General features: G+C 48.5%; 1 protein-coding gene across 1 annotated transcript in view; it reads right to left on the bottom strand.

Annotated features, from left to right (window-relative positions):
• FASN (fatty acid synthase) overlaps window positions 1-13,106 on the bottom strand; it is a 132,888-nt gene that overhangs the window by 94,883 nt on the left and 24,899 nt on the right. The window contains exon 2 of the mRNA XM_086931198.1: window positions 5,259-5,396. Within this exon, the coding sequence (XP_086787324.1) occupies window positions 5,259-5,385 (127 nt within the window). The 5' untranslated portion in view covers window positions 5,386-5,396. The remainder of the gene's footprint in view (window positions 1-5,258; window positions 5,397-13,106) is intronic.

The following is a 13,106-nucleotide window of genomic DNA, read 5'->3' on the forward strand; positions in this document are numbered from 1 at the left end:
CCTTGGCAATTTAATAGGTAGCATTCTCCTGCTGCAGGCCTAAGGCCCATGTGAGACTCATGAGTCATTGCTGTGGTGACTCCACAGTCTTAGACTGCACTTGGAAACATTTGTTTCTACGCAGAAAAAACGTAAACAAATAAACTGACAGAAGCGCTGGATCCGGCATTTCTGGGATTTTTGTATTATACATCCATATATATAACAACAAACAGCTCAAAATGTCGCAGCTTAGGAAGACAGCAGCCTGTGTTCATGTTTCGCACACGTACCCTGAAGGTGAATGCAGGGCTTGAGTAAACCTAGGGCTAGGCTTAAAATCCAGAGATTGTGGATTTGGTGGAGGAAAGATCAAACCTCTTGCTTCAGGTGCTAAAGTAATGGACTTCAAGTGGGGCTTCGTCAGTAAAACCATTCAATTTTCCTGACAAAGCGCCTAATGGGAATCCCATAGGGAGAGGGAAATTCAATGTGCTTTCTTCATTTTTCTCTTTGACGAAGAGAGGAGTTGTTGGTCCACAAGCATAGTTGCTAAGCATTCTACACAATCGGGACCACAACCATATAAATGGCAAGTAGCCAAAAACTGTTTTTTAATTGTACATGGCGGAAATAGCTCAGATGACAGCTCTGTCTTTTCTACCTCTATATACTTTGTAAGGAAAACGGTATCCAATGTAATTGGGGTCCCTGTGCATTAGCCTGACAGTTGCAGGAACCAGGAGATACAGTTGGCAGCAACAATAATCGATGTAAGGGGGATAAAGGGTGCTGCTAGTTAGGGATGAACACATTGAGGTGCAAATATGTGAAAGAGAGCATCATTTGCAGTCACACGGGCAGCTTTAGGACAGTGGCTTCACAAGGAAGTGGAGGACCTTCCTGAAGGTTAGATCTGATGTGCTCCTGACCTGTGTTTTGTCAGTAGAGTAGGAGATCCTTGTATTGTATTGTGATAGCATTTATATAGCGTTTACTACCCTTGACAAGGCGTTGAGGTGCTTTTTGGTGGGCAGCACACAACTCCACAAAAGCCGGGTTAGTGGCCACTTTATTGTTTAATTTGTTTTGAAGGAATACGGCTCATGCTTCAGTACAGCATACTTGTGTGATTAAAGATTAATTGGTTATGGTCTTATGCGCTCAAGATGAAACCATGTCATTGATTATGTCTAAAATTGTATGTGGCTGATGAAGCGAGCTTCAGAAATTATTTTATTCTGACTCGTGGATTCATTTCCCTGTAACATGAACTAATTTATTAATGAGCTGTTGCATGATTTGTTTTAATTAATCAACTTAGATTAAGATTGCATCACACATGAACACGCGGGAACTAATAACATGTGCTCTTGTTGCATTTGCGAGTCTGTTTTGTAACACGTGATTAATATTGTTTTGTTTGTCGTGTTCGACCTTTTGTCTTTGTCACTATTAACATGCGGCTGCTGATTATTCATGGCATGTGCTTTTTATATGTGCTTATATGTTTGTCTTAATGTTGTGATTGTCTGTCTGTGTATCATTTAATCATCTTTTTACTCTTTCAGAAACTTAAAGCTGGACTATGAAGAATGGTAGATATTTTATGTGCTGCTTTATTTGTTGCTTCTGCTAGATGTCATTTATTATGGGTTAATTAATATTTAGCAATGGGCGGGTGGGTAACAGAAGGGTTTGTTTTACCTGAATTAATCACTCCTTTTGTGTTTGTTTAAATACTAGCCCGAGAGTGGTTTGAGGCCTAGTCCTGGTTCTGATTCTGAAGAAATGATGGTCGGTCTGTATGTGAGCAGAGTTGGAGCCAAGTGCAGTCATCTTGGAAACTTTCCATGTGTTTTTGCTTCACCTTTGAAAAGACTGTGGCTCTGACAATAGAGACTCATTCACGGACTGCTCCGGATGTTCTTTTTACAAGGCCGAGGAAGTAACAGGGATGATTTTGCCGAACTTTGGAGGAAGCCTGAGAAGCAACTTTTAAAATGTTGCAAAACGCTCGGAAGTCGTTGTCATCTCATGTCAATGAATAATAATGCGGTGACGTTCATTCCCTGGAAGAGGTGGTTTTGGTGGTCTGACAGTCAACAACCAATCAGGGTGCTGAAGTCTCTCAAAGAATTACATTTAGTTAGATTAGTGAGCAAAAATAGTATAAAAATTGAGCCCCTTGAAGGGAACGGGGCTGACTGTTTCCTGAGGGCGAAGTGCTGTCCGATTTCCCATTGGATTGTAAGCATTCAACTGTTTGTTGATTTTATTTCCTTTTCAGATTTAGCTAACTTAGGGAATAGGGTTAATGTTTGCTTAAATTCATTATTTTATACAATATTGAACTGTTGGATCTTTGAGCCAATGATTAATGATTTAATCTGAATTAATAAAATTAAATGAATGTTATTATTAAAGAGTTAATAAAGTTTATGCGATTTGAAAATTATATAATAAACTTTTAAAATGACAAGCTGGTCTTGTTTATTGTAGAAAGTTTAAAAACAACATATTAGATTCATTCCCCTCATGATTCAGTTGCTCTGTTATTTTTATGGGCCTGGTATTGATTGGTAAGTTTGGTGGTAGATGTGACATAATTTATGCAGAATTTTAGTAGGAGCGCTGGATCAGTGCTAAAATGTATTTTATGGAATGGTTAAAATTAGATTTAGAGGATAACTTGGAGTTATATATTAGGCGATTAATTAATGAGTTGGTTACAATAGTGGAGTTGTAAAGTCATTGTTGGTAGGAGATTCATGCTAGTGATATGTGAGGTGTGGAAGTGGATTAGAAAGGAAATCTGGAGACGGTTATGGTCTAGGGGAGAAGGGTCATATAGGCCCCAAAGTCAGAAGACATTCGATAACTGGTGATTAGGAGGAATGGAGAAGCAAAGAGAGATTGATTTAAACTGTGCCCATAATTCTTAATTTCATACTCAGCATATTCATATTGTACAATACTGAGTGCCAGATGTACTATGTACTGCTTGCAACATACTGGTCCGACCAGGATTTTTGCGATCACTAAATATTTTTTGAACCGACCTATGCACAAATAGATTGGATCATAAAATTCTGATTCGGAGTGTGTGACACTCTAACTTACCTCATTAATAAAAATGATGTAGGTAGCAATTTATTTTCTAATGTTTTTTCGAGAGTTAGAAGTGGTCCAGCTGGGCGCTGTGTTAGCTCAGGCGGTGGCCCATACAATAGCATTTGAATAACGCAGCAAAGGATGGAGACCCAGTTGAGTGGATGACCGCTTCCCATGATTGGCTACAATTGATCCCTAGTACACTGAGGACCATGAAAAGCCGCTAAGAATGTGCAGTAAATTGCAATGAGATGCGGCTCAGATCAACAAGATCCTCTTGTGGCCATTTGTGAAATGCAACTAGTACTATGGCATCCTTCTAAATATATTCTGTGCCGATCAGAGAGGAGACATTTCCTCACTGCCAGAAGAATGGCACAGAACAAAACAGAGCAATTCACAGCTACCTTCGATGGTCTGGTCAATCGATTACTCCAGGAGTAGACCAGAGCACATCATCTCTGGGATTCACTAAACAGACCGAGTGCCCAGGGTCCATTTTTGATAGCACTTCGCTACAATGCAACCGACGCACTAGGCTATTAATACACATTGAAAGTTTGCATTTTTTGGCCAATGTACAAGTTACAACCCAGAAACCTAAAACCTGAAGTCTTGTTTTTTTTCCATATATGCTTATTTGTGGATGGCTTGTAAGTAGCTCTTTAGCCTTTTTGGAAAAACACCTACACTCGAGTGGTCAGTTTCACTCTGAAGAGGTAGCACTGTGGATTTCCAAAACAGGTAGTGATTGCAAACAAGACTAATCTTTTTTAATCAGGACCGGTGTATAAACGGCCACAACAGTGAACAAAACAGGCTCCCTTTTTAGAAACAAACGACTTTGCAACAAGTTTGGCTATGGTCTAAAGTTAGACAGTGCGAGCTTGGGACCTTGAGGCTCTCAGGGTCCCTTGTTCTCACTGCTAACTTTAGACCACAGTCAAAAGAGAGAGAACACTTTTGTTGTCAAATCCTCTAGTTTCCCCAATGTGGTAAGGCTCATCTGCCCACTTACTGACTCTTCGAGCTCACACATACATTACGCCAGGTCTACATTACCTTATTCTTCTAATAATGCCAGTATATCATATTCCATGCATATCATATCCCTATATTTATTGACCTCATGGATCAAACTATGCCTGCACTAAACTCTATATGTATGTAAAATCTGATGCATGCCTAATCCCTATAATTAAATTCGCCTTGCACAAAGCATCCCCTGTAATAAAAGGCCATTCTGGTTTGTGACAAGGGTTGTTTTCGTGTGGTGCAATGAGGACAGAGCTTGCTGGACTGTTACTTTAGAGTGGTGCAAAGATGGCATTCCATTTGATTGGGACTCTTTTGTAATGCATTAAAAAGCTAAAGAAACAATAGAGCGGAATGCTACTAATGGTAATTCTCAAGGTTTGGGAAGCTTTAACTGAAGCATAACCAACCACCTCTTTCTATAGACTCTGCCAAATCGTTTCTTTACTATGTATCTTCCTGGTGTAAACACCTCTCTAATCAGCTGTCCGTCTATGCAGTAGCCACATGTTTGAATGCCAAAGTCATAAAACATTTTTTTGCATTAAATAACCCTTAGAGTACAAATGCACAAGAGGAAAATGTAGGCTTTTGTTACTGGGTGACTGGAAGAGGAGCCTGGCCACAAGCTGCAGGGAGGAGTTATCCTAGGATGAAGGAAGCATAGTGCTGTGGACCTGGTCACTGCTACTCCGCCATTTCAGCCATTTCGAGTGAGCCACGAAGTAGAAGGCGTGAGTATAGGAAAGGTGCTAGTGCAGCCTCATCCTACCTGCGGGACTTAACACAACGCACTTACAGAGGGGCAGTTCTACATTGTAGGGGCCTCGTGAGAACGAAGGTTCATAGTAGGCTGGTTGGTCTGTGAAGCATGCAGTCTGGAACAAGTGGGCCCACCAAGGTATCGACTGGCGTGCTGATGGTGTCTGCAGGCATCACTGCAACTGGACCGAGGGGGCATGTTACAAAGTTCAATAGATTGAGGGAAGAGGTTGCCCGATTGCCTTGGAGTCGGTTCTGTCCATGGCAAATTGGGGATAGATTAGGTGAGAAGTTTGACAATGAAAGGTTTTTTGCAGCAGCACAACTTCCAAACTTCATGCTGTCAATCACTTCACGCCATCACTCACCTGGCTTCCACCGCCGGTCGTCCTCTGTGACCATGTCCACACCATTGAGGAGGTTCTCCCAGAATTCCTGCAGGTTGTCTGATTCCGGCAGCCTCCCTGCAATCCCAGCAATGACTATGTCCTCCATCTTGTGACTTTCTAAGGAGGTAATGGAGGTGAGAAAGTCAGGTTAGGAGAGACAGGAGGTGGACAGGAGAAGGATGGAGCAATAGCAAGTCAGAGAAGAGGAAATGAGGAAAGCAGTGTGCAAACAGGAGAGCACGAGGAGAAAACAGAGAGGGGGAGATAGTGAGAGAGAAGAAGCATGAGGAGAAAAGGATAACAATGGTGACAAGAGGTATGGTAGGAAAAGGAGACGGTGAGAACAAGGAGAGACGAGAGAAATAAAAAAGAACAAGAAAATGAAAGGATTGTAGAAGGAGGTCGATGAAGGGGGAAGATTGTGAATGTAGGGAGAACAGGCAGCGGGGATAGAGAAGCCATGAGTGGTAAGGATGGAAGAGAGGGGAAGACATTGATTTTTCAAATTAATAGATGTGCGTTCAGAACAGGGCTGTCATTAAACAAAACTTTTTTTTTTTTTAAACATGACAAAAAATCTGATTGTTATCTGCCATAGGACCTGAGCTTTTCGTCCCAATTACTTCTAGCATGGAGAGATTGTTTTTTGTTATGCATCTGCCTCAGAGAGGGCGACACTTGTTACTCCTGGAGAAGAAAACATTCCATCCCTCTGGAAAACATTCCAGCCCATAGAGCTCAGCATCCCATGCCAGAGAGCTCAGCATTACACGCCAGAGAACTCAGCATTAAACGCCAGAGAGCTCAGTACTACACGCCAGTGAGCCCAGCATTACACGCCAGCATTCAATGCCAAAGGGGGTAACATTCTGCACTAGAAAGGGCAACAATCAATTTAGGAGAGGACAACAATATGTCTAAGAGAGGGCAACATACTAACACCACGAGGGTAACATTATATCCCAGACAGAGCAAAATTCTATCCAAGCGAGGGCAACATGATAACTCAGAGGGGCAACTTTATATCACAGAGAGGACTACATTTTGCACCAGAGAGGGCAACAATCTTTCCAAGATAGGGCAACATTCTATACAAGAGAGAACAACATACTAACTCAGAGGGGCAACGTTATATTCCAGACATGAATACATTCTGTACTAGAGAAGGCAACATTGTATCCCAAACAAGGCAGCCTACTACCCCAGCCAGGGCAACAATCGATCCCAGAGAGGAACAGTCAGCCTTATGGAGGGCAATATGAAAACGCACAGAGGGCCAAATTGTGTCTATGTCATGATACAACCCAGTTTAGCAGGCAGCATACCCGCTGGGTATCATTGCGCTTTGGAAGTAGTTAATTCATTCATTCATTCGTCCATTACAAGCCTGGCCACTGCCTTTGGGTCCTTATTTCGGTCTTTCCCTCGAAGGATGAAAACATCAGACGTCCTTCACCATGATAGCATCCCACGCTCGGCGGGCAAGAGAGACTGTCAAGTGTTTTCCACTAGGAGCAAATTGTCTGACAGGGACTAAAAGATGCCTCTGGTGATGTGCTGGGACAGGGAGGACTTGTGGCGTTCGTTGGCCAGGTCTTCGAGGGGGAGCTGGCGATAAACGCGTGCATGAGTTTCCCTTCGAACAGCAGCCGCGACCCACAGACGTAGTCTGTCTCAGTGTTTCAAGTCCTCAGATTTCACGGCAGTGCAGAGGGACCACTCGCCACTGAAGAGCATAACAGGATATTCACCAAACACAGTCATCTGCGGACTCACGGCATGTGGCATCTTTATACGGCGGATTACCGAACGGCATATATAGGAGTTACATTTATATGTTTCTGTCTGCCTTTTGCGCACTCCCCGTGTACGTCCACGTGTCTGTGTTTGTAACTAAGTGCCTATCAATCCTGGCACTGCGGCAAACGTGGGAAGGAACTCTTCCCATCGCTGCACCGAGGCGATGCACGGCGCCTGGGCGGACAGGGGCTCTCCGGGGTTGGGGGAGCTCGCAGCATCAGTCCTCGGAGGGAGCTAGCCAGGTGCTGAATACTCCTCCCTCGGGGTCGGCCGCACTGGCCGTGGGGCCGTCCACAGCGAGCCCTCCAGCGGGGGGCGCTGTCGGAGTGCGGAGACAGCACTACCCGATTCTAGCAGCGCCTCCTCGCGCAAAGAGGCCCGGTGGTTCAAGACTGCGCTTGCCTCCAACCTGGGCTCGTGCGGGAAGCGGTTCACGCGCTGATTCCTACAAGGCCCACGACACACTCAGCCGTAAAGGTTCCAAGAGCCCTCTGTATACCGTCATGCATTCATGCCTCTCTGCTAACAAAGAGACTGGGAGCCGTGTAAGACAAAACCGCTTCAGGCAACGGGCAGACGCGAGGCGCAGTTACAGCTTCCTTCTGGACATCCAGCAGCGAATATTATCTTAGCTTTGAGCCCCTTCACCCAGGCTGGCTGCTCGCAGCTTCTTCTCAGAGGCCCTCGCATCTCAGAGGGGCACATTATATCCCAGAGAGGATTATATTATGGGCATGAGAGGGTAAACAGCTATTCAAGAGGCAACAGGCCTTCCACAGAGGCCCTCGGATCCTGTAGCTGGCCTTCATGCCTCAGCCACTCACAGGCCTTCCTCAGATGCCTTCGGATCCTGTAGCTGGCCTTTATGCCTCAGCCACTCACAGGCCTTCCTCAGAGGCCTTCGGATCCTGTAGCTGGCCTTTATGCCTCAGCCACTCACAGGCCTTCCTCAGAGGCCTTCGGATCCTGTAGTTGGCCTTCATGTTGCAGCCACTCACAGGCCTTCCACAGAGGCCCTCGGATCCTGTAGCTGGCCTTCATGCCTCAGCCACTCACAGGCCTTCCTCAGAGGCCTTCGGATCCTGTAGCTGGCCTTTATGCCTCAGCCACTCACAGGCCTTCCTCAGAGGTCTTCGGATCCTGTAGTTGGCCTTCATGTCGCAGCCACTCACAGGCCTTCCACAGAGGCCCTCGGATCCTGTAGTTGGCCTTCATGCCTCAGCCACTCACAGGTCTTCCACAGAGGCCCTCGGATCCTGTAGTTGGCCTTCATGCCTCAGCCACTCACAGGTCTTCCACAGAGGCCCTCGGATCCTGTAGTTGGCCTTCATGCCTCAGCCACTCACAGGTCTTCCACAGAGGCCCTCGGATCCTGTAGCTGGCCTTCATGCCTCAGCCACTCACAGGGCATTCACAGAGGCTTTCGGATCCTGTAGCTCGCCTTCATGCCTCAGCCACTCAGAGGCCTTCCACAGAGGCCTTCGGATCCTGTAGCCGGCCGTCATGCATCAGCCACTCACAGGCCTTCCAGAGAGGCCTTCGGATCCTGTAGCTGGCCTTTATGCCTCAGCCACACACAGGCCTTCCACAGAGGCCTTCGTATCCTGTAGCTGGTCTTCATACCTCAGTCACTCACAGGTCTTTCACAGAGGCCCTCGGATCCTGTAGTTGGCCTTCATGCCTCAGCCACTCACAGGTCTTCCACAGAGGCCCTCGGATCCTGTAGTTGGCCTTCATGCCTCAGCCACTCACAGGTCTTCCACAGAGGCCCTCGGATCCTGTAGTTGGCCTTCATGCCTCAGCCACTCACAGGTCTTCCACAGAGGCCCTCGGATCCTGTAGCTGGCCTTCATGCCTCAGCCACTCACAGGTCTTCCACAGAGGCCCTCGGATCCTGTAGCTCGCCTTCATGCCTCAGCCACTCAGAGGCCTTCCACAGAGGCCTTCGGATCCTGTAGCCGGCCTTCATGCCTCAGCCACTCACAGGCCTTCCACACAGGCCCTCGGATCCTGTAGCTGGCCTTCATTCATCAGCCACTCACAGGCCTTCCACAGAAGCCCTCGGATCCTGTAGCTAGCTGGCTTTCATTCATCAGCCACTCACAGGCCTTCCACAGAGGCCCTCGGATCCGGTAGCTGGCCTTCATGCCTCAGCCACTCACAGGCCTTCCACAGAGGCCTTCGGATCATGTAGCTGGCCTTGGAATCAGGATCCGGTCAGTCAGAACAGCTGTTGGGAGGAAAAAGAGGCAGGGAACGCCGCCCCGCGCTGAGAGAAGCGAGTCTGAACAGAAGAATATCCACGGAAAGTCCCTTGATACGCTGGGACGCCGGATACGTTTTAAAGGGCTATCACCCACGTGTACAACTGTAGGGAAGCCCTGGGATACCTGTAGAGTACGGACTATTGCATTAGCCCAAGTCCTGATGAGGCCGAAAGTAAGTGGGCTGAAACGCGTCGACACCTTTGTTTGAGAGAAGACCCCAGCCAAAATATTGAAAATTATAAATGAAACAATTGGTTTCACAAGGAGTAAAAAGGACACTGAACAGATCCAAAAATTAAAAAACGATCTGGTATACTCTTTGTAAATAGGACTGGAGGAGCTTACTGTCTAAGGAATGCTGAGGCTGTACTAGGAGCGAGCATCCTGTGTAAAAAATTGGGCTATCAGAATATACCGCAATACCAGTTTATCATTGTTTGTATGTATTGTATATGTATATATGTAAAGAGTGATGTGTATATATATATTTGTTTGTCTAAATGTGGCAAAAATAGACTCAAATGAATAAGAAGTCTAATTCTAGGTTGTGTTACAATTAAATTGAAAATCAAACACATAAGAAAAGCGTTTGCTGTTCTCTATATAGGGTTGGGTTACCGGAGGAAATGAAATATAAGAATTTGATTCATCCAAATACAATATATTGGGTATAGGATGCGATAATTAAGTGGTCCCATTCTTGAAATAACATTGTGCTAGCAGAGTCCAAGGCATCATTTTGCTTTATAATAGTCAGCCACTCACAGAACATTCACAGAGGCCTTCGGATCCTGTAGCTAGCCGTCATGCCTCAGCCACTCAGAGGCCTTCCACAGAGGCCCTCGGATCCTGTAGCTGGCCTTCATGCCTCAGCCACTCACAGGACATTCACAGAGGTCTTCGGATCCTGTAGCTAGCCGTCATGCCTCAGCCACTCACAGGACATTCACAGAGGTCTTCGGATCCTGTAGCTGGCCTTCATGCCTCAGCCACTCACAGGACATTCACAGAGGTCTTTGGATCCTGTAGCTGGCCTTCATCCCTCAGCACTCACATGCCTTCCACAGAGGCCCTCGGATCCTGTAGCTGGCCTTCATGCCTCAGCCACTCACAGAACATTCACAGAGGCCTTCGGATCCTGTAGCTAGCCGTCATGCCTCAGCCACTCAGAGGCCTTCCACAGAGGCCCTCGGATCCTGTAGCTGGCCTTCATGCCTCAGCCACTCACAGGACATTCACAGAGGTCTTCGGATCCTGTAGCTAGCGGTCATGCCTCAGCCACTCACAGGACATTCACGGAGGTCTTCGGATCCTGTAGCTGGCCTTCATGCCTCAGCCCCTCACAGGACATTCACAGAGGTCTTCGGATCCTGTAGCTGGCCTTCATCCCTCAGCACTCACATGCCTTCCACAGAGGCCCTCGGATCCTGTAGCTGGCCTTCATGCCTCAGCCACTCACAGAACATTCACAGAGGCCTTCGGATCCTGTAGCTAGCCGTCATGCCTCAGCCACTCAGAGGCCTTCCACAGAGGCCCTCGGATTCTGTAGCTGGCCTTCATGCCTCAGCCACTCACAGGACATTCACAGAGGTCTTCGGATCCTGTAGCTAGCCGTCATGCCTCAGCCACTCACAGGACATTCACGGAGGTCTTCGGATCCCGTAGCTGGCCTTCATGCCTCAGCCACTCACAGGACATTCACAGAGGTCTTCGGATCCTGTAGCTGGCCTTCTTCCCTCAGCACTCACATGCCTTCCACAGAGGCCCTCGGATCCCGTAGCTGGCCTTCATGCCTCAGCCACTCACAGGACATTCACGGAGGTCTTCGGATCCTGTAGCTGGCCTTCATGCCTCAGCCACTCATGGTCTTTCACAGCGGCCTGCGGATCCTGTAGCTGGCCTTCATGCCTCAGCCACCCACAGGTCTTCCACAGAGGCCTTTGGATCCTATAGCTGGCCTTCATGCCTCAGCCACTCAGAGGCCTTCCACAGAGGTCTTTGGATCCTGTAGCTGGCCTTCATGCCTCAGCCACTCACAGGCCTTCCACAGAGGCCCTCGGATCCTGTAGCTGGCCTTCATGCCTCAGCCACTCACAGGACATTCACAGAGGTCTTCGGATCCTGTAGCTAGCCGTCATGCCTCAGCCACTCACAGGACATTCACAGAGGTCTTCGGATCCTGTAGCTGGCCTTCATGCCTCAGCCACTCACAGGACATTCACAGAGGTCTTCGGATCCTGTAGCTGGCCTTCATCCCTCAGCACTCACATGCCTTCCACAGAGGCCCTCGGATCCTGTAGCTGGCCTTCATGCCTCAGCCACTCACAGAACATTCACAGAGGCCTTCGGATCCTGTAGCTAGCCGTCATGCCTCAGCCACTCAGAGGCCTTCCACAGAGGCCCTCGGATCCTGTAGCTGGCCTTCATGCCTCAGCCACTCACAGGACATTCACAGAGGTCTTCGGATCCTGTAGCTAGCGGTCATGCCTCAGCCACTCACAGGACATTCACGGAGGTCTTCGGATCCTGTAGCTGGCCTTCATGCCTCAGCCCCTCACAGGACATTCACAGAGGTCTTCGGATCCTGTAGCTGGCCTTCATCCCTCAGCACTCACATGCCTTCCACAGAGGCCCTCGGATCCTGTAGCTGGCCTTCATGCCTCAGCCACTCACAGAACATTCACAGAGGCCTTCGGATCCTGTAGCTAGCCGTCATGCCTCAGCCACTCAGAGGCCTTCCACAGAGGCCCTCGGATCCTGTAGCTGGCCTTCATGCCTCAGCCACTCACAGGACATTCACAGAGGTCTTCGGATCCTGTAGCTAGCCGTCATGCCTCAGCCACTCACAGGACATTCACGGAGGTCTTCGGATCCTGTAGCTGGCCTTCTTGCCTCAGCCACTCACAGGACATTCACAGAGGTCTTCGGATCCTGTAGCTGGCCTTCATCCCTCAGCACTCACATGCCTTCCACAGAGGCCCTCGGATCCCGTAGCTGGCCTTCATGCCTCAGCCACTCACAGGACATTCACGGAGGTCTTCGGATCCTGTAGCTGGCCTTCATGCCTCAGCCACTCATGGTCTTTCACAGCGGCCTGCGGATCCTGTAGCTGGCCTTCATGCCTCAGCCACCCACAGGTCTTCCACAGAGGCCTTTGGATCCTATAGCTGGCCTTCATGCCTCAGCCACTCAGAGGCCTTCCACAGAGGTCTTTGGATCCTGTAGCTGGCCTTCATGCCTCAGCCACTCACAGGCCTTCCACAGAGGCCCTCGGATCCTGTAGCTGGCCTTCATGCCTCAGCCACTCACAGGCCTTCCACAGAGGCCTTCGGATCATGTAGCTGGCCTTCATGCCTCAGCCACTCACAGGCCTTCCACAGAGGCCCTCGGATCCTGTAGCTGGCGTTCATGCCTCAGCCACTCACAATTCACGGAGGTCTTCGGATCCTGTAGCTGGCCTTCATCCCTCAGCACTCACAGGCCTTCCACAGAGGCCCTCAGATCCTGTAGCTGGCCTTCATGCCTCAGCCACTCACAGGACATTCACGGAGGTCTTCGGATCCTGTAGCTGGCCTTCATGCCTCAGCCACTCATGGTCTTTCACAGCGGCCTGTGGATCCTGTAGCTGGCCTTCATGCCTCAGTCACTCACAGGTCTTCCACAGAGGCCTTCAGGTTCTTTAACTGGACTTCATGCCTCAGCCACTCAGAGGCCTTCCACAGAGGCCTTCGGATCCTGTAGATGACCTTCATGCCTCAGC

The sequence above is a fragment of the Lissotriton vulgaris genome, chromosome 7 (assembly GCF_964263255.1).
Source record: "Lissotriton vulgaris chromosome 7, aLisVul1.2, whole genome shotgun sequence".
NCBI lineage: Eukaryota > Metazoa > Chordata > Amphibia > Caudata > Salamandridae > Lissotriton > Lissotriton vulgaris.